The 25,849-nt window shown below is 45.3% G+C and overlaps 1 protein-coding gene across 1 annotated transcript in view; it reads left to right on the top strand.

Moving 5' to 3' along the window:
* The window catches only part of STARD9 (StAR related lipid transfer domain containing 9), a 108,592-nt gene that overhangs the window by 58,532 nt on the left and 24,211 nt on the right, over positions 1-25,849 (top strand). Inside the window, 16 exon segments of the mRNA XM_031672886.2 lie at positions 2,631-2,700; positions 4,282-4,354; positions 7,763-7,830; positions 8,909-9,006; positions 9,420-9,626; positions 9,803-9,900; positions 10,641-10,718; positions 11,149-11,220; positions 13,492-13,671; positions 16,788-16,839; positions 17,174-17,311; positions 17,758-17,840; positions 17,975-18,078; positions 22,789-22,979; positions 23,459-23,918; positions 25,485-25,849. Of these exon segments, the coding sequence (XP_031528746.2) occupies positions 2,631-2,700; positions 4,282-4,354; positions 7,763-7,830; positions 8,909-9,006; positions 9,420-9,626; positions 9,803-9,900; positions 10,641-10,718; positions 11,149-11,220; positions 13,492-13,671; positions 16,788-16,839; positions 17,174-17,311; positions 17,758-17,840; positions 17,975-18,078; positions 22,789-22,979; positions 23,459-23,918; positions 25,485-25,849 (2,337 nt within the window).

Here is a 25,849-nt window from a genome sequence, read left to right as displayed (position 1 = left end):
TAATCTTTAGTGTTTCCTCTAGTGTGGGTTTGCTGTTTACAAATTCTCTTGGCTTTCGGTTGATTAAAAATATATTTATTCTTTATTCTTAAAGGAGAATTTCACTGAGTATAGAATTAAGTTGGTAGTTATTTTCTTTTAGCAATTAAAAGTTGTTCCACTATCTTTTGCCTTTCATTGTTTCTGTTGAAAAGTTATCTCTCAGGAATTCTTTTAAGATTTTTATATTTGTCTTTGGTTTTTAACAGCTTACTATGAAGTACTTAAGGATAGATTTTTTTTTCCTATTGTGCCAGGCTTCTTGAATCCTTGGTTTTATATTTTTAATCAGTTGTAAGCATTTCTTAGCCATTACTTCTAATACGACTTTTACCCTACTCTCTCCTTTTGGAAGTCCGATTACAGATATGTTAGATCTATTTCCTGTATATTTTATGATTCTTACCCTTCCTTCTGTATTTTTAATCTTTTGTCTCTCCATGATCTATTTTGGTTAAGTGATTCTGACCTCTCTTCTGTTCACTAATTCTTTTTTTAGCTATGTCTAACCTGCTGTTAAACTTATATATCGAGTTATTATTTTCACTTATACTACTTTTCATTTCCCAAATCTCTGAGTCTTTCATCTTAATTTCCAGTTTTCTCTGAAATTTTGTCTTTTAGCCCCTTGAAAATAGTAAGCAGAGTTGCTTTTGAGTTACTGTAAGTCTTATATATATCTGGATCTTTCATGGATCTCTTTCAATTGCCTATTATTTTTGCTGGTTTTCCTTAATGTTGCCTGGTCTACTTGTGTGTTTGGTTTGTCATAATTTTGTGCCAAACAGTATTTATTAAATTGTTTACAGAAAGAATTTGGAGGTCTAGAACAGTGATAGCTTCCTGTACAGAAGACTTCTATTTATTTGTGCCTGGTCCTGCATACACTAGTGATCCAGAATCACCTCAGTCCAATTTATCAACTGAGAATGTTCAAAGCTGAGCTGCAATCCCTTCAAAGGCAGCTTACTTCTAATTCAGCCTTATTTCTATGTTTTACCCCTTGGGTTTCCAACCCAAAGAGATAGGGTGCCATAGGGCCCACTCTCGGTGGGCTCTAGACTGCAATCTGTGTCCACCCAGACCTCTGAGGTTGTTAAGAGACCTGCTGTCAACCACTTCCCCTCAAGATGTGGCAAATGCTTTCAGAGAAGTGTACCCTGATGCTAGCTTCCATCCTGCCCCAATATATGGCCTGGCAATTTTTCACTATCTCGTCATCCTTCTGTGCCTTCAAGCTGATATCTTTTATATTTTGTCCAGCTGTTTCTGATAGACTTTAGTGGAAGAGTTGGTTTTTATTATATAATTTGCCAGTACCAAAAGCAGAAGGTCTCCATCCTTGATTAAATTTTTAAAATTCTTTTTATTATAGAGAATTTTGAATGTATACAAAAATAGACTACAATAACCATATGGGTTACAGTAACCCATAACCCATTAATCTTTGGCAAATTCTGCCCTATCTACATTCCCGTCCACCTTCAGCCATTCTGTATTATTTTGAGGCAAATTCCAGATGTCACATCGATTCACCTATAAATATTTTGGTGTAGCCCTAAAAGATAAGGAAATTTTTTTAATCAAAAAATCATAAATATTTAAAAATAATAAAACTATTACCACATTTAAATAATAGCAATTCCTTTCTTTTTTAAAAAAATTTTTTATTTATTATTTGCTTAGGGGGAAGGTAATTACATTTATTTATTTACTTACTTTTTTATTCTAATGGAGGTACTGGGGATTGAACCCAGGACCTTGTGCATGCTAAGCATGTGCTCTCCCACTTAGCAATACCCTCCTCCCTCTAATAGGAATTTCTTAATATAAAAAGTCCAATGTTCAAATTACTTTGCTAATTTTAAATGTAATTTATTCAGCACTGAGCTCATGGAGTTACTTCGTTCCTGAATCTCTAATATAGAGATTCTCTAGCACAGTTGTAAAAGTCTTTTTTGATTTGGTGAGTAACCGGCCATAAAGCTCCTCTTTACCTACCTAAAGTCTACCTAATCTACAGTGCCTGCATTCAAGTCTCACTTTCTCCATGGAGCTTGCCTTGACCACCCCTCTGATTGCCTCAGCATTTATTATCTCTTCTCCCCCTGTGGCACTTGGCCACATTATCTTGAATAGTTTTTCATAATTATAAACTGTGGGAGGATAGGGACATGTGTACTGTATGTTTTGTGTGTCAAACTGAGTCCGCCATTTTGTGGGGCACATAGCACCTGTCTAACTCAGGAATTTTGTGCAGGCCAAATGAGGTAATGTATCAGGACTTTGCTTATAACCTGAATAGCAAACTGTAAGGAACCATTATTGTTATTCTTTGCATTGTTAGTGGAACCACTACATGAATTCTAGATTATAACCTGTGTTCCCAGGACCGGTCACAGTGCCTGACAGTAGGCTTCCAATAAATATTGGTTGATTTAATTTATTATCTGAATGAGTTAAGTCATACCCTCATTCTTGTCTATCAACTAATATGAAATAGAATGATAAAGTTAATTACCTACAGAGAAAGGTTAAGCTTTGCCAAACTTCTTATTTAATTTATTTTTTCTTCTTCACAAATCTGATAGGTTTATCTCAACACGTAGTTACCAACTATAAGCAAGTAATTCAACTCTTGGAGGAGGGAATAGCAAACAGGTAACAGGTTTGTTTGTCAATATCAGTCATTCTTCTAGTCCCATTCTTCTTTCCTGTGTTCTCATCCTCCTCTGCAGTGTGTACTTCTCTCTGCAGCTCTCCACATTCACAGTCAGGAGGCCTGTCTCAGAACAGTAATGTATCTCGGGTGAGGGCTAAGATTCAGTGCCCTTCTCACTAGTGCTGAAGCTGGAGTTTGTTCTGGATGTAGTAATACTAGGCAGTGTGCCCAGAGAATTACTCTATGCTTTGTCTTATAATACACTTCTACTGTTTTGGTCAAACAAAAGATTCTTGCCTGCATTGTCCTGTGCCTGAAAGAGATGATATAGTTTAATATATTTTATATAAAGTTTAAAATGTTTCAGAAAACCATTTTTCTTCTAGTTTTACATACTGTTAAGATTCCCCCAAAATGAATGTTTTGAACCTGCCATGAAAAACTAAGTGCCATACGCCCTCCTAAAAGCTATTTTAAATTATGATAATATTCCATATTTGTAGTTACTGTTAAATACCCAGAATGTTATTAATAGATGCCTGAAAAAAATAGCCTTTTTTACTTGAAAAAAATATGGAGGAATTTAGAGTATTCTATTTACCCTATTAATAGTAGGTCTCAGTTAATTGAACATAAAAGAAGAAATTTAAATGTAACATTCTACTTCTTGGGTTTCATGGAACTATCCTAGAGTCACTGCTTCCGGTCTTCACAGTACCCTGAGTTCCTTGATCCTTAAGTTTCAGGCTTCACCTTTCCTTTTTACCCCTGTATCATGAGACCAGCCTCTAGATTTTAACTCAGTTTTCTTCAATTCTGCAAATTCTCTGAAAACAGAAGTCAGTGAGTTGGTCTTAAACTGAAGCAAGTTGACTTAGTTTAGATGAAGGGAAGACTCTCCTGCCTTGAAGGGTTAATATTGGAATTAAATTTTTAAGGGAGACTATGAATTCCATCTGGCTTAAGCATGATATTGATGTAATTGAAGATCTCATTTTAAAGCCCTTTCTGGCACTATAAGATTAATACTCAGTGTTTAATCATGACTTACCTTCTCTGTCTTTTTGGCTTCTTTTTTTTTTTAATTAAAAATATTTTTTGGCAGTGAGGGTTCTTAGATTTATTTATTTATTTATATGAAGGTGCTGGGGATTGAACCCAGGACCTCATGCACGCTAGCACTCTACCACTGAGCTACACCCTCCCCACTGCGGCTTCTTCTCCAACAAGCTCTGTGTCCACTTGTCTTACTTAAATAGGTCTGACTGGAGGATATTCTTCCAGGTTGATGTTTTATTATCACCTTTTCATCTCTGATTATTAACGTCAATTGCTTGAAAAAGTTCTAACTGTGGTTTAGTATAAAGCTACACTCACTTTTGTTCTCAGATAGCAGTACCTAGAGCACCGCTTCTGCCCTCTTTGGACCACTCTCCTGACTGTAATGGGCTAAATATGTATGTTTTATGATTCTCACTTGTGAACCTCAGCACTAACATTCCTTGTGTTCTCCGTGGATTCATAAGGGCCCACCATGCATAAACAATCCTCGTCCTAATCTTCTTCCCTTAAATACACAGAATCACAGCGGCAACCCATGTTCATGAGGCCAGCAGCAGATCCCATGCCATCTTCACTATCTATTATACGCAGGTTGGTTTCTTATATTTGCTTAGATTTCTTCCTTCCCTTGCCCTATTTGACTTCTTTATTGTCTTCCCTTCTGCTTCTTTTTCTTTATTCCTACCCTTTCTTTTATAGGTCCTCTGATATGACCTAATATTATAAGTAGGACCTACACACAATCTACTAAGCTATTCACCCAGAAAACACAGGCATTTCATAAAGACTAACCAAGGATCTTCGACTTAAATTTTACTCTTAACATTTCAACATTTCAAAGTACTTTCGTATCTATATGATCAGTCTGGGCATTTAAAGTGAAAAGCCAGATTGAAATGAAAATAAGCATTAAAATGAAAAAGTAGAAGATTCACTTCCATTATGATGGAGTGAGAAGTTTTACAAATCCTACCCCCAAAAAGCAAGTATAAATCTAGACAAAACTGTCAAAACAACCATTTCTCTGCTCTAGAAATAGACCAAAGGCATATAATAAACCAAAAAATGTGTGTTCACGAGAACAGCAGAGTTGCAGGTGAGAACAGTGCAAATGTACGGTGTGTTCCCTTGGACTGCTCCCATCCCCACCCACGCCCCAGTCTTTGCTAGTGAGGTAGTTCAGTCAGAGAAGGGAAAGTGGTGAAAACCAGAAGCTCTGTTGGTACCACTGCTAAGGGAGTTTACTTGATTTGGAGCATCGTCAGTTAAAATGGTGATCTTGGTGGCAAGTTAACAAGGAGCTGGCTGGCTCCATTAGCCTGAAATTGTAGGTGTGTTTCAGGCAAGAAGTGAACTGAAAGATTATCTGGGGATTTAACAGGGAGTTCTGGGAGATGATGACCATAGGGGCTTGATAAGATCTTCACATATCCTAGGTTGAACAGAATCTGTACACACATGCAACAGAGACTAAGTGGGCTCAAACCCCCCATACAGCGCTGATTGACAGAATCTGCAGATATGGGCACACAAGAGGGCCCTGTGGCTAGTGAATGCTGGGGTAAACTTAGAATGGCCAGAACTTTTAGTGCATTCCTCAGCTCACACATAGATCCATCAGCAGAGAATAAAAGTCCTATTGGCTCAAGGTGTTTGATTGTGATTTCTGACCAATCCTTGGCTAAACATTAAGCTATGCAGACACAGGATGGCCCTCTGGAAACCAAGTTAAAATTAAAAACAACTAAAGGGAAAAAACGAAACAGAGACCTCTTTGGCTGCATGTTGTAGAAGAGACAGATTTCAGAGATTTAGTCCAGGCAAGTTACCACACAAACAAAACAACAACCACTGCTATCTTCAAGAGGAAAAGTCAGAATCCAGAGTTGTTAGAATGTTATCTAAAATGTCTAGTATTAGGCACATAAGAAAGTACAATCCATGCTTAGGAAAAAAAAATCAATCAATAGAAACTGACTCCAAGTGCTCCACATGTTGGATTTAGCATACAAAGACTTCCAAGCAGCTAATATAAATATGGTCAAAGAATTAACCAAAAACGTGATGTGACTCTAAGGAGTTTCAATGAAATGATAGAAATTATTTTAAAAGAAGGATTTCTGGAAATGTGCAATAATGGAAATGAAAAATTCACTAATGGTACTCAAGAGTTTTGAGATGGCAGGAGAATTAGTGAAGTTGAAGCTAGACTAATAGAAATCATGCAATTTGAAGAAGAGTGAGTTAAAAAATGGAAGAAAAGTGAACAGCACTGCACAGACCTGTGGGACGTCAGGTGTGTCAACATAAGTGTAATGGGAATCCCAGAAAGACAGAAGAGAAAATAGGCATAAGGAAAAATTGGAAAATAATGGCCAAAAACAATCACCAAATTTGGTGAAAAACCAATGTATACTTTGTTCAAAAATTAACTCAATCTGTATCATAGACAGTAATGTGAAACCTAAAACAATTAAACTTGTAGAAAATAACATGGGAAAACCTTTGTGACCTTGGATTAGACAAAAGTTTTTTAGATGTGGCACTAAAAACATAAAATGAACAAAAGAACAAATTGAAATTTGGAATTGGTCAAAATTTAAAACTTCTCTTTGAAAGACATTATTAAGAGAATAAAAATAAAAGCCACAGAAAGGGAGAATGTATTTGTAAAACATGTATCAGATAAAGGACTTGACTTTAGAATATATACAGAACTCTCTAAACTCAGTAATAATAAAACAACTCAAAAAATGAGCAGAAATTTTGGACTGATAACTGAAGAAAGTATACAGATGGCAATTAAGCACTTGAAAGGATACAAACATTAATTATTGGGGGAAGGCAAGTTTACACCAAATGAGCTATAACTACTACCCACCTTTTAAAATGGCTAAAATTAAGTTATTATACTAACTATTGGAGAGATGTATAAGAACTGGAGTTTTTATAGACCATACTACTAGTGGGAATGTAAAATGGTACAACAACTTTGGAAAAGAATTTAACAGTTTCTTAAAAATTAAACTTATACCCACTGTATGATCTAGCCATTGCACTCCTAGGTATTTTAGCAAGAGAATGAAATCGTGTGTGCATAAAAAGACTTATACACAAATATTCATAGTGGCTTTATTTGTAATTACTCAATACTGGAAACAACCCAGATGTCCATCAAGAGGTAAATGGATAAACAAGCCACTGTGTATTCATACAGTGGAATACTAGTCAGCAGTAAAAATGAACTTGTGACACATGCCTCAACCTGGATGCATTTCAGAATAACTATGCACAGTGAAAGAAGCCAGTTATTGTATGATTCAATTTGTATGAAATATCCTGAGAAGATACATTTATAGAGATGGAACATTGGTGAGTGGTGGCCTGGCGTCGGAGACAGGAATGGAGATTGATTGCAAACAGACTTGAGAGAATTTTGAGAGTTATTGGAAATGTTTTAAAACTGGATTTTGGTGATAGATGCACAACATTAAAATAAAACAACAACAACAACAAAAACATTGGATTAAAAAAAAAAAAAGGAAAAGTTGTTTTACTCTTGAGAACTAGAGGCCCCTGGATAGAACAGAGAGGCAGAGTCCTGCCCAGCAAGTTAATGTGCTGTGACTCAGATGAACAAAAGACAAACCCCCAGAGAGGCCCCCCCACCTGCTCTGGATCCCTACTGTTGAGAGTCAGAGCCTCCTGGAGGGGGAGTCGAGCATTTACCTGGTAAATTGTGCTCAGGAGAAATCTTGGGCATTTATCCACGTACTCTGTGGAAGTTTTACTTATATTTGTAATGAAGAAAGGACCCAGGGCTTACTGATTATATCTGTTGGATATTGAGAACTCATCTGGTTCAGAACACATTAGAATACAGATTTCTAGAGTGAGTTGGCTAAAAATCCAAATATCACCTTGGTTAGGAGGGTGTTGATGGGGAAAAGACAACACATTGTTCCAAATGACAAGCTTTAAATGTATTTTCTCCCTTAGGCAATCCTGGAGAACAACCTCCCCTCTGAAATTGCTAGCAAGATCAACCTTGTGGACCTAGCAGGCAGGTAATTAGGATTTCAAAGCCAAGGGGAATTACTCCCTTGACAGTGACCTCCTTCTTGCCCATTTTACAGGGCATAAACTATTCCCAACCTCTTACACATTCCAGTCATCCTGAGAAAATTACAAAAGAAAGGAATTGTTTGAATGCTAGTTTTAGAAATTATAGTTTTCTAGGGGCTGAAAAGTCCTTTGTCAGGGGTTCTCAATCATAGCTGCCCATTAAAATCAGCTGGACCTTTTAGAACTCCCAATGCCTAGGCTGTACTTCAGATGAAATAAATCAGATTATTAGTGGAGTCAGGGAGCGTGCAGGCAGCATAGAGCCAAGGTTGAAAAACAGTGCTCTAAGTCGAGGTGACTGAGTTAGCATGCCTTTTTCCTTTGATCTAATATTGATTTTATGCATCTCTATACATGACTTAAAAAAAAAACTTTAAAAATACTGTGGCATTGGGGAGTAGGTACTGCTTCAAGTTTTAGAAGGAAACATGAATTGTACTCATTTACATGTCCAAAAAGAAGCTCTCGGGAATAATGTGGTCAGAAAAAAGTATAAGATGAAATAAGGCAAATTTTCATATTTTAAAACTGCTAAATAATTAATATGGTACAGCACTCCCTTGAAAGCTTAAGCGCTTCCCGGAAGAAACTTTATCAGCCATCTAGAAGTGTGAATTTTTAATATTTCCCATTTACTTAAATAAGGAATTTGAAATCGTTAATGACACAGATACCATAAAGCCATTAATATGTGAAATTAAAACAATAAAGAAAAGGGGAATTGCATATACCAAAAAGCTGTCCTAGTATCATGACTGTAAATAAGTATCACATTTTGCTAAAAGTGCTTCGGCAGCCAAAATAAAAACAGAAATGTAATGAGTTATTTTTATTGCCTAAGAAGCAGAAGAAAGCCAATTCATTACAAGATGGTAACTTTTTCTGGAACTGAATTCTAAAAGGAATTTATCATGTGGGTCTTTTACATAATATGCAACATAATGGACAGTGTCTTTCAACAGCATTGTTAGGATAGTGTCTTACTTGCTTGTGTTTTTGTTTTCATCAACTGTGTTTTAGTGAAAGAGCAGACCCCAGTTACTGTAAAGACCGGATTACGGAAGGAGCCAATATCAACAAATCTCTTGTGACTCTGGGAATTGTCATCTCCACCTTAGGTATTTTGCTGGTAGCCTGGATTATCAGAGTTCGGGGGACACTTTGGAAAATAAATTCATATTTTTTTGTTTTGTCAAAGTGAGATAGTAAAAGGTTCTTTTTGCTAAAGTTACCTTCTGGTTTGGGGCATGAAAAATTGATATTCATGGTTTTAGAATACAACATGACCATCACCCCAGCGATCTCATTTCAGAAATAAGGGAGACTAAGAGGTTGTATGGTTAAAAGATTTCATCTCTTGAGTCCAAAGTCCAGAGGGCCCACATTTAAAGCATCCTGTCATATGAAGAAAGGGATTAGGAAGTATGATGCTTAAGTCTGTGTTCTCCAACCTTTTTTTTTTTAAATACACTTGTTTCATACTTCCTTTTTTCTTCTGCTTTTACACTTTCATTGTTTTTTGTCTTTTAAGCCCAGAATTCTCAGGTATTCAGCTGCCAGAGCTTCAACAGCGCAGCCAGCAATGGTGGTGACAGTGGGGTCCCTAGCTCCCCTTCTGGGACCAGCAGTGGAGGGGGACCCTCCCGGAGGCGGTCGTACATCCCGTACCGGGACTCCGTTTTGACCTGGCTGCTGAAGGACAGCCTTGGAGGCAACTCCAGAACCATCATGGTTGCCAGTGAGTGGGGATGCCAGAGCTGGTTCTGTGTTGGGACTGGTGCTCTGCCTCAGAGAAAGGGCCATGGCCATTTCATCAAGGGTCCCATACAGCGTGAGCGATGGCAGCAAGGCAAGTGGTCATGGGCTGGGTCGGAAGGGCTTGGCGTGTTTTTTTAACTTTCTCCTTTACCTCAGCCGTGTCTCCTGCACACACTAGCTACAGTGAGACCATGAGCACGTTGAGATATGCATCCAATGCCAAAAACATCATCAACAAGCCACGAGTAAATGAGGTGAGACCTTCACCTGAAGTCCTGACTTCATGTAGTTGACAGGAAGTTCTCCTTTCTTTCTCTCATTGAGGTCTTTCTCATTGTACTCACTCCAGCTGCCAAACTTGTTCTCTCCGTGGTCAGAGAGTGAAATTCTTGCCACTCGAAGAAAGATGATTTTAAAGTTTCTGTTTTAACTGCTTTTATTCTGAGTTTATGTTGATGTATGCCTTTTTTTCCTATGCAAATTGCAGTGACTTTTCTGTTTTGGGCTTAAAGGAGCACATGAGAAGTTCTTTAGTTTTGAAAGCTGAATGATAATGAGAATATTCCCAAAGTTCCTTATCTGCTTTGCAATTTCAGTGAAAAGTTCCAGGACAGGGAATCACAAACTGGTGGCCAGACACACATAGCCCAGTATACATACCTTTGCATTTGTGTTCCCTGCCTGCCTTCCTGCTCTAGGACAGTGATTCTCAAACTTGAGTGTGTTTCAGGATCACTTGGAGGTTTTGTTAAACCACAGGTGGGTCCCAGCCCTCAAGAGTTTCTGACTTAATAGGTGTTGTTGAGGGACAGAATTTGCATTTCTGACAAGTACCTAGGTGAATTTGATGCTGGTCCCAGGACCACACTTTGAGAAGACTGCCCAGAAGTTACCCCAAAGGAGTAATCTGCTTCTTCCAAACTAATTGCATGTAGCATCTCACAGCCATTCCAGACCTGATATCAATCGGTGGTGACTGAGTTCTCTGTTTCAGGATGCGAACGTAAAGTTGATCAGAGAACTCAGGGAGGAGATAGGAAGACTGAAAGCCATGCTGCTGAGCTTCGAGTTGGTATGTGGGCAGTCAGGATTTTTCTGTGCTCAGGAGCCCCTTTTCTTCTGCAGAGGGTCTGAGTCCTGCTGCCCTCTGTGTTCTCAGTGAGGTGACACTTGTGGGGCAGGGGCAAGAGCAGAGACAGGACAGGGACTACTCTGATTACCTGTGTAGTTTCGGATGGAGTGGGCACCCTCTCACTCTATCTTCTTGGCTGTCCAAAGGGCGTTTGCCTGAGTGGCCCCTGTTCTCTATATGGGCAGATGAGGGGACGCGGCCCTCCAGAAGAAATTTCCTTGAATTCTCCTTTGTACCAATCTGAGCCCAAATTCTTGGGCTTCTGATTTGTTTCTGATTATAATTATAAAGTCTTTTCTTCACTTACATCTCGCCTTCCTTCACAAGAGTGAGGGTGGGACCCACAAAGCACATCTCTCTCTCTGTGCAGAGGAACTTCCGTTCATTGAATGAGGGAAAGGATGAAAACCTGAAGGAGTTGGTTCTCCAAAATGAATTGAAGGTGGGTGTCTTGAGGGGACTCTGTTGTGCTTTACATCACCTTAGGAACAGATCTGACCTTCCATTATTCCTGAGCCAGGACTGCTCCCTCGCCAGGATAGAGAGCTTCTGTCTGGAGACAGCTTTTGTCTCCGCTGAGCCTTGAGTTGGAGGATGTGTCTGTCTTAGGGCTGACGACTGGCTTTTTGACTGTTCTCTCAGGAGATCATAATTCCCTTGGGATAGTAACAGTACCCTAGAAAAAAATTATTTTCCAGTCAGTAGATCAACTGACTGACCTATATATTCATTGAGCACCAAAGAGGTGCTTAGCATGATGCTGTAGGAGATACAAAGAAGCCCCTGCCCTCCAGTGGCTTGCAGTCTAGTTGGAAACACATTTAAAGAATGGTTAAATGTCATAACTTATGTGAGTTAGACAAGAATTGCTTAGGAAGGAAGAAATCATAATGGCCTGGAATTTTCAGTGCTGGCATCAGTGCTGGAGTTGGAACTTGAACTGGACTTTGAAGGATGGATAGATTCTGTTAGACAGGGAGAAGGGTGAAGCATCAGGGTGAGAGAGGGTTAACATAAGCAAAGCCATGGAAGGGAGAGACTGGGCTGGTGTGAGTGGAAGCACAGGGCATGAGGAAGACTTAGCCGGCTGGTAGAGAGTAGTGGAGGGAAGGTTAGGGCCAGTTAGGAGGTTTGAACTTGACATAAGCAGGATGAATCATGGCTTCTTGAACCAAGTTGGTGACATACTAAAGAAGTATATTGGGGAAATAAGTATGACATTTGCGTATAGGATGAATTGGGGGCTCGAAGCAGAGAGACCAACAAGGAAAGAGACCCGCTGAGGATGAGGACAAGACATTTTGGAAGATTAAATTAAATGGTGATTCCCAGAGACATTTGAAAGGAAGAAGTGGCAGGCATTATTTGGTGACAGGTTAGATTTAGGTCTCACAAATGAATGTTCCAGTTTACAATATTCTACTTCATCATCCTGTACATTTTTAAAGTATCCTGGCTATGTCAGTATTCTGTTACCCAAACTAAACTTTAGGACCACATCACACACCCGGAAGTTTCTCAAAAATTTAGCTATATTTTGTTTAGCTATATTCTGATTTTTGGTTCAGAAAATATCATCCCTCTATATATAAGAAATGAAATAGGAGAGTTAAATTATTCCAGGCTTATTAGCATTTTTATGTTATACAGGCCGGCAGACCCGGACTTGAACCTGCCACTTGCTGGCCTTATGACCTTAGGCAGGTAGGGGTGGGTGATGAAGGCCGGCCACGGGGAGGTGTGTTTGGCAGTGCCCCTGCAGGGGCTGTGCCCAGCCGCCCACCTCTGCCAGGTCCCAGTCCAATCCAGCCCTTCAGGAGTACCCTGTAGTTTTCAAACTTCAATGCAGTGATTATAATATTAAAAAAGTTATTTCTAGGGTACATAAATTACTTGTACCTAAACTTTGCATGATTCTTTTTTCTTAAGTTTTCTCTTTGTGAAAGAAGGACTTAGCTGAATCCAGTTCTTTTTCCTGGGCCTCCTCAGTTCTTCCACTGCCAGGAGAGGCCTCCTGCATAAGCATCAATTTCCACCATAACAAGGAAAAAGAACCCTACATTCAACATTGTTCCTTCACATTTGCCCAGTAGTCTTAGCTTAAGGCCACTAATCCTGGGTATATTTATTTGTAAAACTGTTCCTGATCCATAGTAAGCCCTCAGTATTTTGTTTTTACTGTTATTATTTTATTACTGTGTGGTCTTTTGGACCAGTTTCATATAGTCTTCATTCTCCCTGGGAGAATTCCTCTCAGGGCTTTGTGGATCTCTGAGGTGCGTGCAAGCTTCTGTTACAGCTCAAGGCGCTGCCCCCTGGGAAAGAAGCTTTTGGTCACAAGAGGCGGCTCATGTAGGCGAGGACGGGGAGAGGGGAATTCAAACATGTCTGAACAACATTCCCAACTCATTTTTAAAAATAACGTTTATGGTGCTTTTTTCTAATTATAAAAACAAGGCCTGCTCATTGTAGAAAACTTTAAAAATAGCATTTACTGAGAGGGTTTCTATTTATGAAAGTAACACTTGATTACTGAGGAAAGCTTAGGAAACGTAGACAGCTCACCAAGGAGGTACAAGGGCCCATCTGGGGCCTGGAACAGTAACAGGGAGGAAAGTGAGGAAGTGATGCCGTGAAGAGTCAGGCAGGGTGGCATCGGACCCTCGGTCTGCTCTGTGCCGAGTGTCCACCACCACTTCCTCTGCCTCCGCAGATTGACCAGCTGACCAAAGACTGGACCCGGAAGTGGAACGAGTGGAAGGCCCTGGTGGAGCATTACAGAGTGGACATCAACAGGAGGAGGGCCGGGCTGGTCATCGACTCCAGCCTGCCGCACCTCATGGCCTTGGAAGACGACGTGCTCAGCACGGGTGTCGTGCTCTATCACCTCAAGGTGAGTGGGAGGGCGCCCCTCCCTGAGCTGCCAGCCCCACAGGTCAGGGAGGGAGCCATGCACCTGTGAACTGAGACGGAGGCCACAGAGTTGCCCCCAGGTGTGCCCTCGGGAGGCTGGGCCTGCCAGCCACAGCGGTGATCTGTTTTGCTTTTGTATGAACAGAGCAGAAGACCAGAAGTCAGAATAGTCGTTTGCTTTTCAGCTGCTCCTCCTGTTGCTCTTACTTTTGTTCTCTGTGCCTTCCTCATTTTAAAGGAAGAATGATGCTGCTTGCATTCCTTTTATGGCTTCGTGAAGCACAGGAGTGCAGCCATGGATGTGAAAACCTAACCTCAAAATCCCATCGGCACTCCCAAGCTCTCTCCACAAACACAGGCTGCGCACAGACAGCTTTCAGAGGCTAAAGGGGGTCCAAAGATCTGAAACAGTTTCCTTCCGACACTTGCCCACTTCATTCAACTCCCACCTCCCTATTACTTGGTTTACCTGGGAAAGAAGAAAGGAGAGAGGAAGTAGGTATAGGAAGCTTCAAGAAAGCGTGTGGGAGAGTCCAAAGAGCTGGCGGGTGGGCGAGGGGTGGCTGGGGCGTGACGTGCAGCCACCCCGAGAGAACAGAATGACGGACATGAAGCCCTTCCACAGGGACCTGGCTCCCCTGATTCTTTGTTACCAGGAGGCCAGGTCCTCATTTCTAAATGAAGCATTTTGAGAGTTAGTGACCCATGGTAGATAGAGTCAGATCCTGTCCTCATCAAAAAGGTTCGTCCTACTGTAGGACAGTCCCATGCATTGGCTGAACGTACTTTAGGTGGCCAGAATCCCTGTGCTCACTGAAAAGCCAATCTTCATTTTCATAATTATCCCCAGCTGACATTTAAAAGGGTCAGAGTTTAGGGGGATGTGTTATGTTGCTGTCATCCCTGGAGAAATTAGGCTGCAAATGATGCAGTGCGTGGGATAGTGAGATGTCAGCCAGGCTACTGTGTTTAGAAGCTCTGTGTTCTGAGGATAAGCCCTCAGGGAAGTTGTCAGAGACCAAGCCTCTAGGCAGAAAGTTAAAGTAGCTTATTTTTTGCAGTATAAATCATCTCAGTGAGCATGCCTCAGGCAGGAGTAGCTGTTACCTTAATAACCTAAACACCAAAGCCTGTCAGTCCTTCCGTTAGTCAGAACCATGCGGACAGGTTGGAGGTCAGGAAGAAACCAGATGAATTAAAACACTCAGTATTTGGATAGAACTGATAGAGCGGCAAAGCTGGAAGTCAAGTAGCAGAGCTCAGGGTAGCAGCAGAGGTTGAAGGATGGTAATGGGACTGCGTTGCAGACACAGGTGGATGATGCTGGGGTGCTGGTGTCATTGCCGAGTCAGTGCACCGAGGGGGCGCGCCCTCCTTCATGCATTTCTGGTGAACCTGAGGAATAAGGTTTCTAATCCTGGCATTTCTGCATTTTTTTTTTTGTATGCCCATCTTTTGTTTGTTTAGATCCTGGTTTGGGGAGTAGTATAACAGTAGTCATTCAAGATTCTCTGTATTTTTATTTGCTAACTTAGTTCTAGACCTAGAACTAGTCCTTAGCAACAACCTGGAAGCTGTTTTGCTTTAGGTCACCTTGGGAAGCACCTTGGATGGGAAGGGAGGAGGCCGGTGCAGCACAGGTTACTGATATCCCAGACTCCATCCTCACACTCGCCCTTGTGCTGCTGCCTCTCCCCATAGAGAGGCATAAAGAGGCAGAGAGGGCAGCGGGCACAGGCTATGTGGTGAGTGAGTGAGAAGTGAGATGCCAGCATGGGTTTTGGTAGTTTCCGCCCTGCAGATCTAGAAGTTGTGATGTGCTGTGGCCTCTATCCCTTTGAGAGGAGTGTGCCTCGTCATCAGGGCTGACCCGAACCCGCACAAGCACTCCTGATTTGGTTGGCGGTGTCTGGAGACCAGCATCCACGGGCTTGTGCAATCCTCAGTGGCTGGGCAGGAAAGCCTGGACTCCGGCTGGTTGTGGGTGTGCGAGGGGAGTGGGGCACAGCGAGGCCAGAAAGCCCCGCTTTATTACTTCCTGGAGTCTTCCTTCTCATAGCAATTTTAGGGGAGCTGCAGGGACCTCCCTTCTGGCTGCTGCCAGTGAAACCTAGAGTAGAATGAACTCTCTGGTCGCTTGAGAAACATCCATCACTGGGGAGGTGGTTTGATGAGGTTGGAAAGTGTGGGTGTAGGACTCAGAGACCTGAATTCTATCCAGAATTCTCTTGTTCAGTATGGGGATGCCCTGGGTAGCTCATCCCCTGTCAGCTTCAGATTCCTCCCGTATAAAGGTAGGGTCATAATACCTACATTTTGGTTGTTAGAGGATTGAAGAAGAGCTGTCTGTAAAGCACTCAGCGCAGTGCCCAGGGCGTAGGGGGTGGTTATTCAATACGTGATAAGTATGTATCTAAACTCGCATCTGTGTTGCCGTGTTGCCGCCTCCCGCTAACAGAGCTGTGCGGTCTGACACGGCATTGCTGAAACCCAAGGGCCAAAGGCCTTGCCTTCTACTAACCCAGTGATTCACTGACACTAACTCGTTTCCCCCTCCTCTTTTCTACTCTCTTCCAGTCCTTTTTGATTCTAGATGTGCTTTTCTCCCTTTTGTGCTTTACTCTTCTTAGAATCTGGTGTCTGTTAAACTTCATCTGCGGACCAAAAAGGTAAAAATTCTGTGCTTCCATGTATCTTCATAGAATGCATGTCTCCTTGAGACTGGACCAAACTTGGACCACACTAACCTTAGCCCCTGGGAGAAAGCTATACCTGTCTGCCCACTTCCTCAGACTAGAGACTCTCTGACCAGTGGCTTAACTTCAGGCTACGGGACAGAAAGGAGTTTGCCAACACTCGTTGGACTTTGCAAAGAGCTGGTGCTGCTTTGTCATGTATTTTGTGCCTCCACCTTCTCGGGGGCTTCCTGGGCTGCAGAGTGAGTGGGCAGAGCAGTCAGAACAGCTTGGACCAATGTTGAGAAGTGGTGCAGGAAAGCAGGGGTGGGCGTGGGAAGACAGTGATGACACTCCAACAGGTGGACTCTCCTTTGGGGGCAGGACTGTCTCATTAAAACGGCTTGGTTTTTCCCTTTAGGAAGGGACGACAAAAATAGGAAGGATTGACTCAGATCAGGAACAGGACATTGGTGAGTGATGGAGCGTGTGGGTCTGACGTGCTGTCTCAAGTATTCATGTCTGACGGGTTTCTTCAGAGGAACCTGGTGATGCTCTGAGAGGAAGGAATCTTTGAAGTCTGAGGGGGTTTCTCCTCTAGAGCTGCCAGGTTGTGGATCTGGGACATGAAAGGAGGAGACCTACCCTGGGGGACAGTCCAGGTCTGGGCGGTTTCAGGTGGTGGCTCCTTCCTCTCTCGTCATGATGTGGGATCTTCCAGACGTGGATTCTGATCACATGGGAAGGAGGAAGGAGGTGTTTCCTTGAGCTGTGCCCCCACCTGGGTGACCCCCACCTCTTCTGTAGTCCTGCAGGGTCAGTGGATCGAGAGAGACCACTGCACCATTACCAGCGCCTGTGGGGTTGTTGTCCTGCGGCCTGCCCGCGGGGCCCGCTGCACCGTCAATGGTCGGGAGGTCACCGCCTCCTGCCGTCTGACCCAAGGTAGGACTGTCTGCAGCCCTGTTTATGCCAGGATAAGTGGTGGACCAGCCCCGTTCTCATGGGCCAGACCCAGAGAGCTCAGTGAGGCAGGCTTGACGGACCTCATTATCATGATTAGTGTCACTATCACTACCACCACTGCTAATCTATTCAAATTCTGTCTGTCCTTTGAGGCTGAGCCCAGATTCCCGCCCCCTCCACTAAGCAGTCCCTAAGTGCTCCACCTGGAGCTCATCTTGCTTTCCCTTGGCGTACCAGAGCTCTGACTCATCATTTCATTAATTCAATACATATGTTCTATAATATGCAACAAATACACGTTACTAACTCAGCTAAATTATCAGCTTATTGAGGGCAGGACTTTGTGTCACAGAACAGTGCCCTGCACATAACACGTACTCAGAACATGAGCTGGGATTGAATTCTCATTGGTCTCTGTGCCACAGGAGCAGTCATAACCCTGGGGAAAGCGCAGAAGTTCCGATTCAACCACCCAGCAGAGGCTGCCGTCCTTCGGCAGAGGAGGCAGGTGAGCAGGGTGTTTTCCACGTGGCTGCTGGCCTCCCCCTTTCTCCTGTCTTGGGGAGGAGTGGAGCTTTGTCTGGTTCTGCTGGGGTGGTGGTGATGATGGCAGCCTCACTGCGCTTCCCTCCCTGTCCCCAGGTTGGAGAGGCTGTTGGTGGCAGTGGCTCTTTGGAGTGGCTAGACTTGGATGGAGATGTCACTGCCTCCCGGTTGGGTCTCTCCCCTTTGCTTTGGAAGGAAAGGTGAGAAACAGCTTCTCAATCTGCTGTGGAACCTATTGGTTTTGCATCTTAATTCATTACAACATGGAGTGGGGATGAGATGAGTGTTGCAGCCAAGCTCTGAACGAGTCCTGATATGAACCAACTGGAACAAGTGCTCTGAGGATGCTGAGCTGGCCGCTCCGCTGATTGCTGGTCGGTGGGGAAGTGGTCCTGGCCCTCATTCATCTCCTCTTGGGTATTGCAGCTTTCTTCATCACTGAAAGAAGATACCATTTGATGTGTCCTGTGGCTACTTTCCTCTGTCGGCAGGATTTAAATGTGGTGTGTTTATGGGTATCTGTACTGTTGCCTCTGGACCTGCCTCCCTGTAAACCCCTGTAAGTTCTGGCCCACCTGTGTGTGAGCTTGGGTGTGTCATTAGCTCCCAGGACTGTGGCTTCCTCTGAGTTTTTAAAGTTGTGGGACTGAGAATCCTTTTCCCCTCATAACCAAGGGTCAAGAAGTACACATCAGAGGGGCAGGAACTCCAGGAACAATGTGAAAATATCTTGGGGTTCCGCCCTCTCCCACCCACTTCATCTGCCCGGTGACTGTGAAGTGTGGGGCCAGAGTTCTCTTCGTGATTTGTGGCAACTGCTTTTCTTCTTCAAACTCTTCATCCATTTGTGTGTGGAACTCCCCTCCCAGAGCTAGATGCCTTGTGGGCTGGATGCTGGAAACAGTGGTGTCCTCCTGTTCTGTAAGCCATAAGTGACTTCTGCCTTGGGGGCTTCCTGTAGAAAATGTAAACAGCAGACTCAGTGCCTGTGAGACCCCTGGTGTTGGGGGCTGTTCAACACCGTAAGCACAGGGCACTATGGTGGCCTTGGTCCCCTGCTTCCTTCACAGGGATCTGGATGCCCTTTCCTCAGGCCAGGAACATTTGATGGCAGCTGAACATAGTGTTGGATCAGACCTTGGTAGTGAGATGTCGGGTGAGGAGCAGAAGGGCTCTGATGCAGGGAGCACGGACAGCAAGCAGGTGCTCACAGGAGGGCTGCTAAGGGCTGAAGGACGAGGCATCAGAGTCTAAGGGAGGATAATCCTAGTGTCGGGTGCCTGGGGGCCCTGAGGGGTGACAGGATGGAGCATATCAAGGCCAAGGTGGACTCAGGACTGAGGCCAAGGCTCTTGTTTTGTCAGAGTGGCCTCCCTTTTCACAGTAAGATCATGAAAGGAGGCCTTGTTCTATTGGGAAGACACACTGAGGATATTTTTCCCAGAGTTCAGAGGTTTACAGAGAAAGGCTCTGCAACTTAAAGAGCTGCGGCTGTTGAAGAGATACATTGGAGTTGGATAAAGCTGCCTCACCCTCTGGCTCTATGACAGAAAGGCTGTGTGACCTTACGCAAGCTACTAAGTCTCTGAGCCTGTTTACTCACCTATAAGTAAGGATTCTACCGTATCTCTCCCAGGGGTCCTTGTGACACTGGTTGGAAGAGTGAGTACACATGGAGTGCTCTGCCCAACACCCCACGGGCCCCCTGCCTTGGAGGCTTTTGTGGGGAGCTGCCTGGGAAGACGGCCTCCCTTTTGCTTTCCTGTCCTCCCATCTCACCCCTGCTGACCCATCCATGCCAGAGAACACTGGTCTTCCCCCGCCTTTATAAAGTCTCCTTGGGCTCTCTAGCCCCATGGGCATGATCATGACCTTTCAGTAACATCAAGAATGCACCCTTTCATTCAGAGGACAGAGTGGGATTGGAGAAGCAGGACTTTCCCCCTCGCTGCCTCCTCTTTTCAGCACCAGCTCTGAGAGCCTGTGGGCCGGGTGGTAGGTTGTGTGGGCTCAAGCCTGTGACTGGGCAGAGGGACGAGGAGAGAACGTGAGCGTGGGGAGCCCGGCACGTCGTCGGCAGGGCTCCAGTCTGGGCTTGTGGCCTTGGCTCTAGGACGTCTCTCATCTCTTGTCGGCTCCAAAGCCTCCCTGCGTCCTAGGCTTTCTTTCCCTTCTCTTTCTCTCTGGTGGGGAGCCTCAAAGCCAGAGCTGACTCCAGAGTCGGGGAAATGGGCCTGTTGGCCTCCTTTTCTCCTTGCGTCAGTGCTCTGGACCTGAGAGCAGTTTGTCCTTGAAAACTGTTTTTGGCCCGTGTTCTTGGCATTTTCCCATTTGGAAATTTGGGAGCTTAACCTTAAGTGCCTAGAGCCCGGGGTCGCTGTCACTGCTGCCACCCCCACCGCTGCCTCAGCCAGTAGGCGCTGCTGCATTTTGCTGCAGAAGCCAGCCGGCCCGGCTGCTGGAGGGCGCGAGGGAGGCCCGGCAGCAGCGGGGGTGCCAGAGCCACGCAGGGTGAAGGACACCACCTGAGAGAAGCAGAGATCCTTGGCTGGCAGGTAACTGAAGACTGGCCCTTGGTGATCTGCCCAGACGTGGAGCACAAGGTCCGCATTTTCTTTTTCACCTGCTCTCTGGGGACTTCGCTGATGTGCTTAGCGGTGGAGCCGCTTTCAGGCAGACGGCATGTAGCGTCTTGGGTGCGTGTGCAAGGTCTGTGGTGGTCCTCGCCGGGCTTGCTCCTGCTGTGGAGGGAGCTGCGTGGGGCCTTCAGAAGCTGATGGGCTGGCTGCTGATTTCCTGGGAGGGGAGGGAGGAGGAGCTGTCTTCTAGGGAGAAGCAGATTGTAAATCTGAGCGTGGGGGACAGGCAGAGGAGGAAGCTGAATCCTCTCAGGAAATTCAGAATAAAGGTCCGCTGCCTGCCCTGTGTATCTGATGGTCTGGATCTTAGCGGGGTCTGTCTGAGACCCTGTGATGGGCTTGTGTTTGTAATTCAGCCATATCTGTGGGAGACAAAACTTGGAGCAGCGATACAAGCATGGTACATATAAATGCATGTTTAAAATGTTTCCCACTAACTGCTCTTTCTATTCTTGCAGAGTTAACTGGCTTTTTATTCCAGTTGCCATCCCTAGCCTCTGCCCCACATGTATCGAAGGGCACCTTTCCTCTTTTCTGTACACCCCACTGTGTGTGTTTGGCCTTTTGCTCACAGCAGCCAGCGCCTGTCTGCCCCCGAGCACTCCCGCAGGAACCTGGGCCCGTCCTGGCCCTTGGACCCGCAGCAGATCGAGTCACCTCACAGCGTCCTTTCCAGAGAGGAGCCTGTCTTTGTGTCAGCTCCACCCACTCCCCCATCCATCTATTCACTCTCCCTCCTGTCCATCCTTCACTATCCTCCCAAGGCTACATTAAGAAATCTTAATTTCTTCTAGGGCAGTGGCAGCAAACTTTCTCTGAAGGGCGAGAGAGTATTTTAGGCTTTGTGGGCTGTGTAGCCCCTGCCGCAGCTGCTCAGCTCTGCCAGCGAGGCGCAGAAGCTGCCTAGACAAGATGCAAACCACGGTGTGGCTGTGTTCCAACAACTTTATTCACAGAAATAGGCAGCAGACCACTCTGGTCTGCAGCTGTAGTTTGGGGAGCTCTGCCTTGTTACCCTCTGATTTCATCTTGCTCTGCATAGTGGTAAAGCTCCGAAGCGGAGTGAAGCCCTTAGAGCATGCTGCTCAGACTGTTTGAGATCTGGTTCTAGGGTCAAGTCACTAGTGAGTCTCCAAGCCTGAGAGCCATGGCACCCTGGGGCTGGAACGAGGGCTGAAGGAAGGCTAAGCGAGGCCAGATTGGGCTTTTGTGTTAGCCTCTGGCAGACCCTGCCCCTTCCCTGGCGCTCCCATCTCGCCACCACCCCCAGCCGAGCGCCTATGCAGTGGGCTCCTTTAGAAACCTGAGTGACATGGATTGAGAGACCCCGCAGAAACAGCGTGGGAAGCCCTTGCCTAGAAGGCATGTGTGATCCAGGGAGAGGTTAGCACGTGGGGAGAAGCTGTTAGTCTTAAGAGGAAGGCTCTGACTCATCCATGGTTACACAGGAACCTGATGGCAGAGTAAAGCATGACTATAATCTAGATTTTGTTTTTCGGTGATGATGCCAGGGAATGAACCCAGGGGTTCTTGCAAACCAACAGAATCTTTTCAAATTTTGTACTATTGGAAAATTCCAAATACACTACAAATGATCAACTCGTGGCTAATCTTGTTTCATTTATATCCCCAACTCACATTCCCGAACTCCTCCCCACTGAATCTAAACAAATCCCGCACAATTTCACCAATAAACGCATCAGCATATATCTCTGAAAGGTAGCTTGTGTCCCTAGAGTGGAGGCCAGCTCTCCTCTGTGTCTCCTGCCACATGCACGGGTTGGTGTGCATCTGAGTTCTCTCTCCTTCGGGTTGGCTGCCTCCTCCCACCAGATCGAGAGGGTTTCTGCTTCAGAGAGTGGAGGGTAGTGTTTCCATTCCCACGATGTTTCTGGAGCTTCTGCTCTACTATAGTTACAAGAGATTTTCAGCAGATAACCTTTTTATTCTTTTTTAAAGGACAGAGTTTCTTGATTTAGCTAAAATGTTTTATGTTTTAAAAACAGCTGCTTTACTTTCCTGGTTATTTTCCTTAACCAAAATGAAGTTGTGTTTCTGTTAAACTCCCAGTTTAAGAATATGCTAGGCTCAGGGCTGTTCTCCCCTCCCGCACTGTGACATCATGAGCTGCTGTGACACCGTGCCTGTGTGTCCAAGTTGCCAGAAGTCCACAGCCTCTCTGCCCTGACAAGTGAGGGCTCCCTGAGGGGGCAGAGGTGTGGACTGAGCTGGGTTTGCATTTCCCCCGGTAACCGCAGCCCCCCGTCACAGGAGGGTGCTGGGAGAGCAGAGTGACGGGGCCCGTCAGCCCCCAAGTGCTGGAGAGACACCCCCCAGGACCCAGGTTCAGCAGCAGCAGTGCTACGTGGGGGATCTGAGGCAGCGAATCGTAGCGGCACAGATTCGAGCCAGACAGACACCAGAACTGGACCGGACAAGCATCAGCTGGCGGATTAAAGACGGTAGGTGTCTGGTCTTCTTCCCTCTGTTTCACGCTGCCCCAGCCTTCTGTATTCTCTCCTTTGTTTTCTTTGTGATATAATGGAATCTTTGGTATTAGGGGTTCTCTCCCCTCTTTTAGAAACCAGAAGCTCTTACACAGGGCTGGAAGCAAGAATAAGGGAAGGACCTTCCTTACTACTGATCAGGGTGATGGTCCTCCTGCTCACTCCTTCGCACGCGCACACTTGTCCAGCCTCTGCTGCTGGCCCTGGTGTGTGCCCGCTGCCAAGCTGAGGCCTGGGCTTTCCTCCCCTTGCCCTGTGGTCAGGTGGCCCGGCACTCCTGTCTCGGAGGGTCCTGTAGCCCTCATCCCTCGGCATCATCCTGGCCAGCTTTTCATTCTGTGCAGATGCAGCTGTGGCCAGAGGTGTCTGAGTCCAGGTAGCCAAGGGCAGGGAGGGAGGAGCTGACCTTCTATCAGGGTTTTTTTGGTTCCCAGATAAGCAGCGGCTGCTTGGAGAAGAGACCCGGCCATCTGGCTTGCAGCAGCAGCCACAGCAGGACCGTGGAGCAGAGAGAGAAGTTGAGGCTGCCGTGCCATCTGATTCATGGTGTCGGACAGACCCTGAGACCCAGCCGTCCTCCCTGGTCCAAAGCCGGAAGAGGACAGTGCAGCCACAGCTCCTGCGGAGACACACACTTGGGGTGGCAGAGCGCAGCTTCCGGCGAAGAAGGGTCTCGTTCCAGCTGGAGAGGATCGTCAAGAAGCAGAGGCTGCTGGAGGCCCACAGGAGACCGGAGCTGCTCAAGGCGCTGTGCCTGCTCCAGGATGGCCCTCCCTGGAGGCTCCCTGGCCCTGGCACCCTGGTCCCAGGGCCTCAGTGTAGGAGCAGATTGACAAGTTACAGTTCTTTGAGCCTCCAAAGGCCGTGCGGCTGGCACTCACCCCAGCTACACAGGTACAGCCAGGGGGGCCCTGGAAGCTCTGGCTGAGGTTTACAACTGAGTTCCCAGCCAGCGATCTTTCCTTCCCAGGGCCTCAGTTTCCTCAGTCTGTGAAGTGGAAAGATGCTGTGTCTCCTCTTCCTTTCCTCATCCCTTTTCCCTCTTCTGATCACTTCCTTCTCTGTAGTTGATACCCTCTGAGACGCAGGCTTTTCCCTGCTCCTGCTCTGAGTGGTGGCTCTTGCTTCTTTGAGGATAGCTTCTGAATGACAACTCAGCCTCATTTTTCATCTGCTCTTTGGACCCTAACTCTCCACACGCATCTCCTTGGTCCGTCCTGCCTCCACCTCCATCTCAAGTTGCTTCAAACTAGACTCCGTTCCCACAGCCTTCCTCCCTTCCCCTCTCACCCGGCCTGCCAGCTCCAGTGAGCTTCCCGCCCCACCTCCCAGGCTGAGCGAGAGCAGAGGACCCTCCTTCTGACTCCTGGGTTCAGTCTGGAATCTTCCTTGTTTCTTTCCTCCTTCTCTCCCCACCTTCAGTCAGGGTGAGGGTATGTTATCTCCCAGACTGCTTGGAGCAGAGGACTGTGCCTACGTTTTTATATCTTCCAGGCCTAGCACAGGGCCTTGCCCATAGTAGGTGCACAATTAATGTCTGTCATTGTTATATTTGCTCACCAGTCTGGTCTTCAGAGTACTGGCAGGCTTTTTTGGTTTGTTTTGGTTTGTTTGTTTGTTTGATTTATTTTTAGTTGAAGTACAATTATTTTTTAACTTTTTTATGAAAAAATGTCCAACATACACAAGGTTGAGAGAATCATATACTCGTCTCCCACATTCAGCATTTATCAAGATTTCCCACGTGTGCTTCGTCTCCTTCCTTTTTCTGAAGTAAAGCAACTCCTAGACATCATGTCATTTCAATCCTACATCAAGTATTCACTTCTAAAAAATAGGTGCTTTTCTTATGACCACATTGTCATTATCACACCTAACAAAATTAAGATTAATTATTCGATATAATCAAAAAAACTAGGCCATATTCAAATTTGGCCTAATTGACTCAAAAATATCTATCTACAGTTAATTTAAATTAAGATCCAGTAGTATGTACACACTGCATGTGGTTATGTCTTCTCAGTTTCTTTTAATCTTTATTTTTGCTTTATTTTTATTTCTTCATATCATTTATTTGACATAGAAAGTGGGTCATTTCTGTACACTGCGCCCCTTTACAGATTTGTCTGTTTGATTCCTTGTTGTGCCATTTAAGTTGTTCTTCTGTTCCTCTTATTTCCTATTAACTGGAAGTTTTCCCTGAAGGTATGTTTAGATTCACATTCAGTTTAACTCTTTTATAAGGTAAAGAAAATGAGAAATGGAGTGTGCTCGCGGCTTCTTTGAGAGCCAGGACTGTAGTCCACAGGTTCCTTGTGTACCCAGAAGCTACAGGGGACAGTGGCATTGGCCTGGTCTTGAACCTCCTTCAGAGCAAACTAAGTGGGACTTCATACTCCCTCTGTCAGCAGGGAGTGGGGACTTCTTGCTCTTCTGAGATGGCTTTCCTTGTCTCCACAGCGTTTCCCTGAGTCTGGATACCTTCACCACGTCACCGCCTATGCCTGACCCCACTGACCAGTTATCAGAGAAAATCTCATCAGAAGAGTATTTGCCCCAAGCTACTTCTTACTCTCCAACGACAGGGCATTGCAGCAAACATGCCCTCTGCTCCTCAAGCAAGGGGCAGCTCTGCACAGCCAGGAAGGGAGCCTCAGCCCCAGGCACCTGCCTCAGCGTGAGTTCCGAGTCTGCCAGCGTCCAGGAGATGGAGAGAGTGGGTAAGCAGCCCTGGTGGATGGTGTCCCAGAATTTAGTATCTCTGGGCCAGTCAGCTAATGAACTGAAACCATGGGGCAAGCCAGAACCTTCTCTCTTCTCATTCC

This window comes from Vicugna pacos, chromosome 6 (genome assembly GCF_048564905.1).
Source record: "Vicugna pacos chromosome 6, VicPac4, whole genome shotgun sequence".
Classification (NCBI taxonomy): domain Eukaryota; kingdom Metazoa; phylum Chordata; class Mammalia; order Artiodactyla; family Camelidae; genus Vicugna; species Vicugna pacos.
The sequence above is the reverse complement of the archived record's forward strand: the minus strand, read 5'-3'. Positions and strand labels throughout refer to the sequence as shown.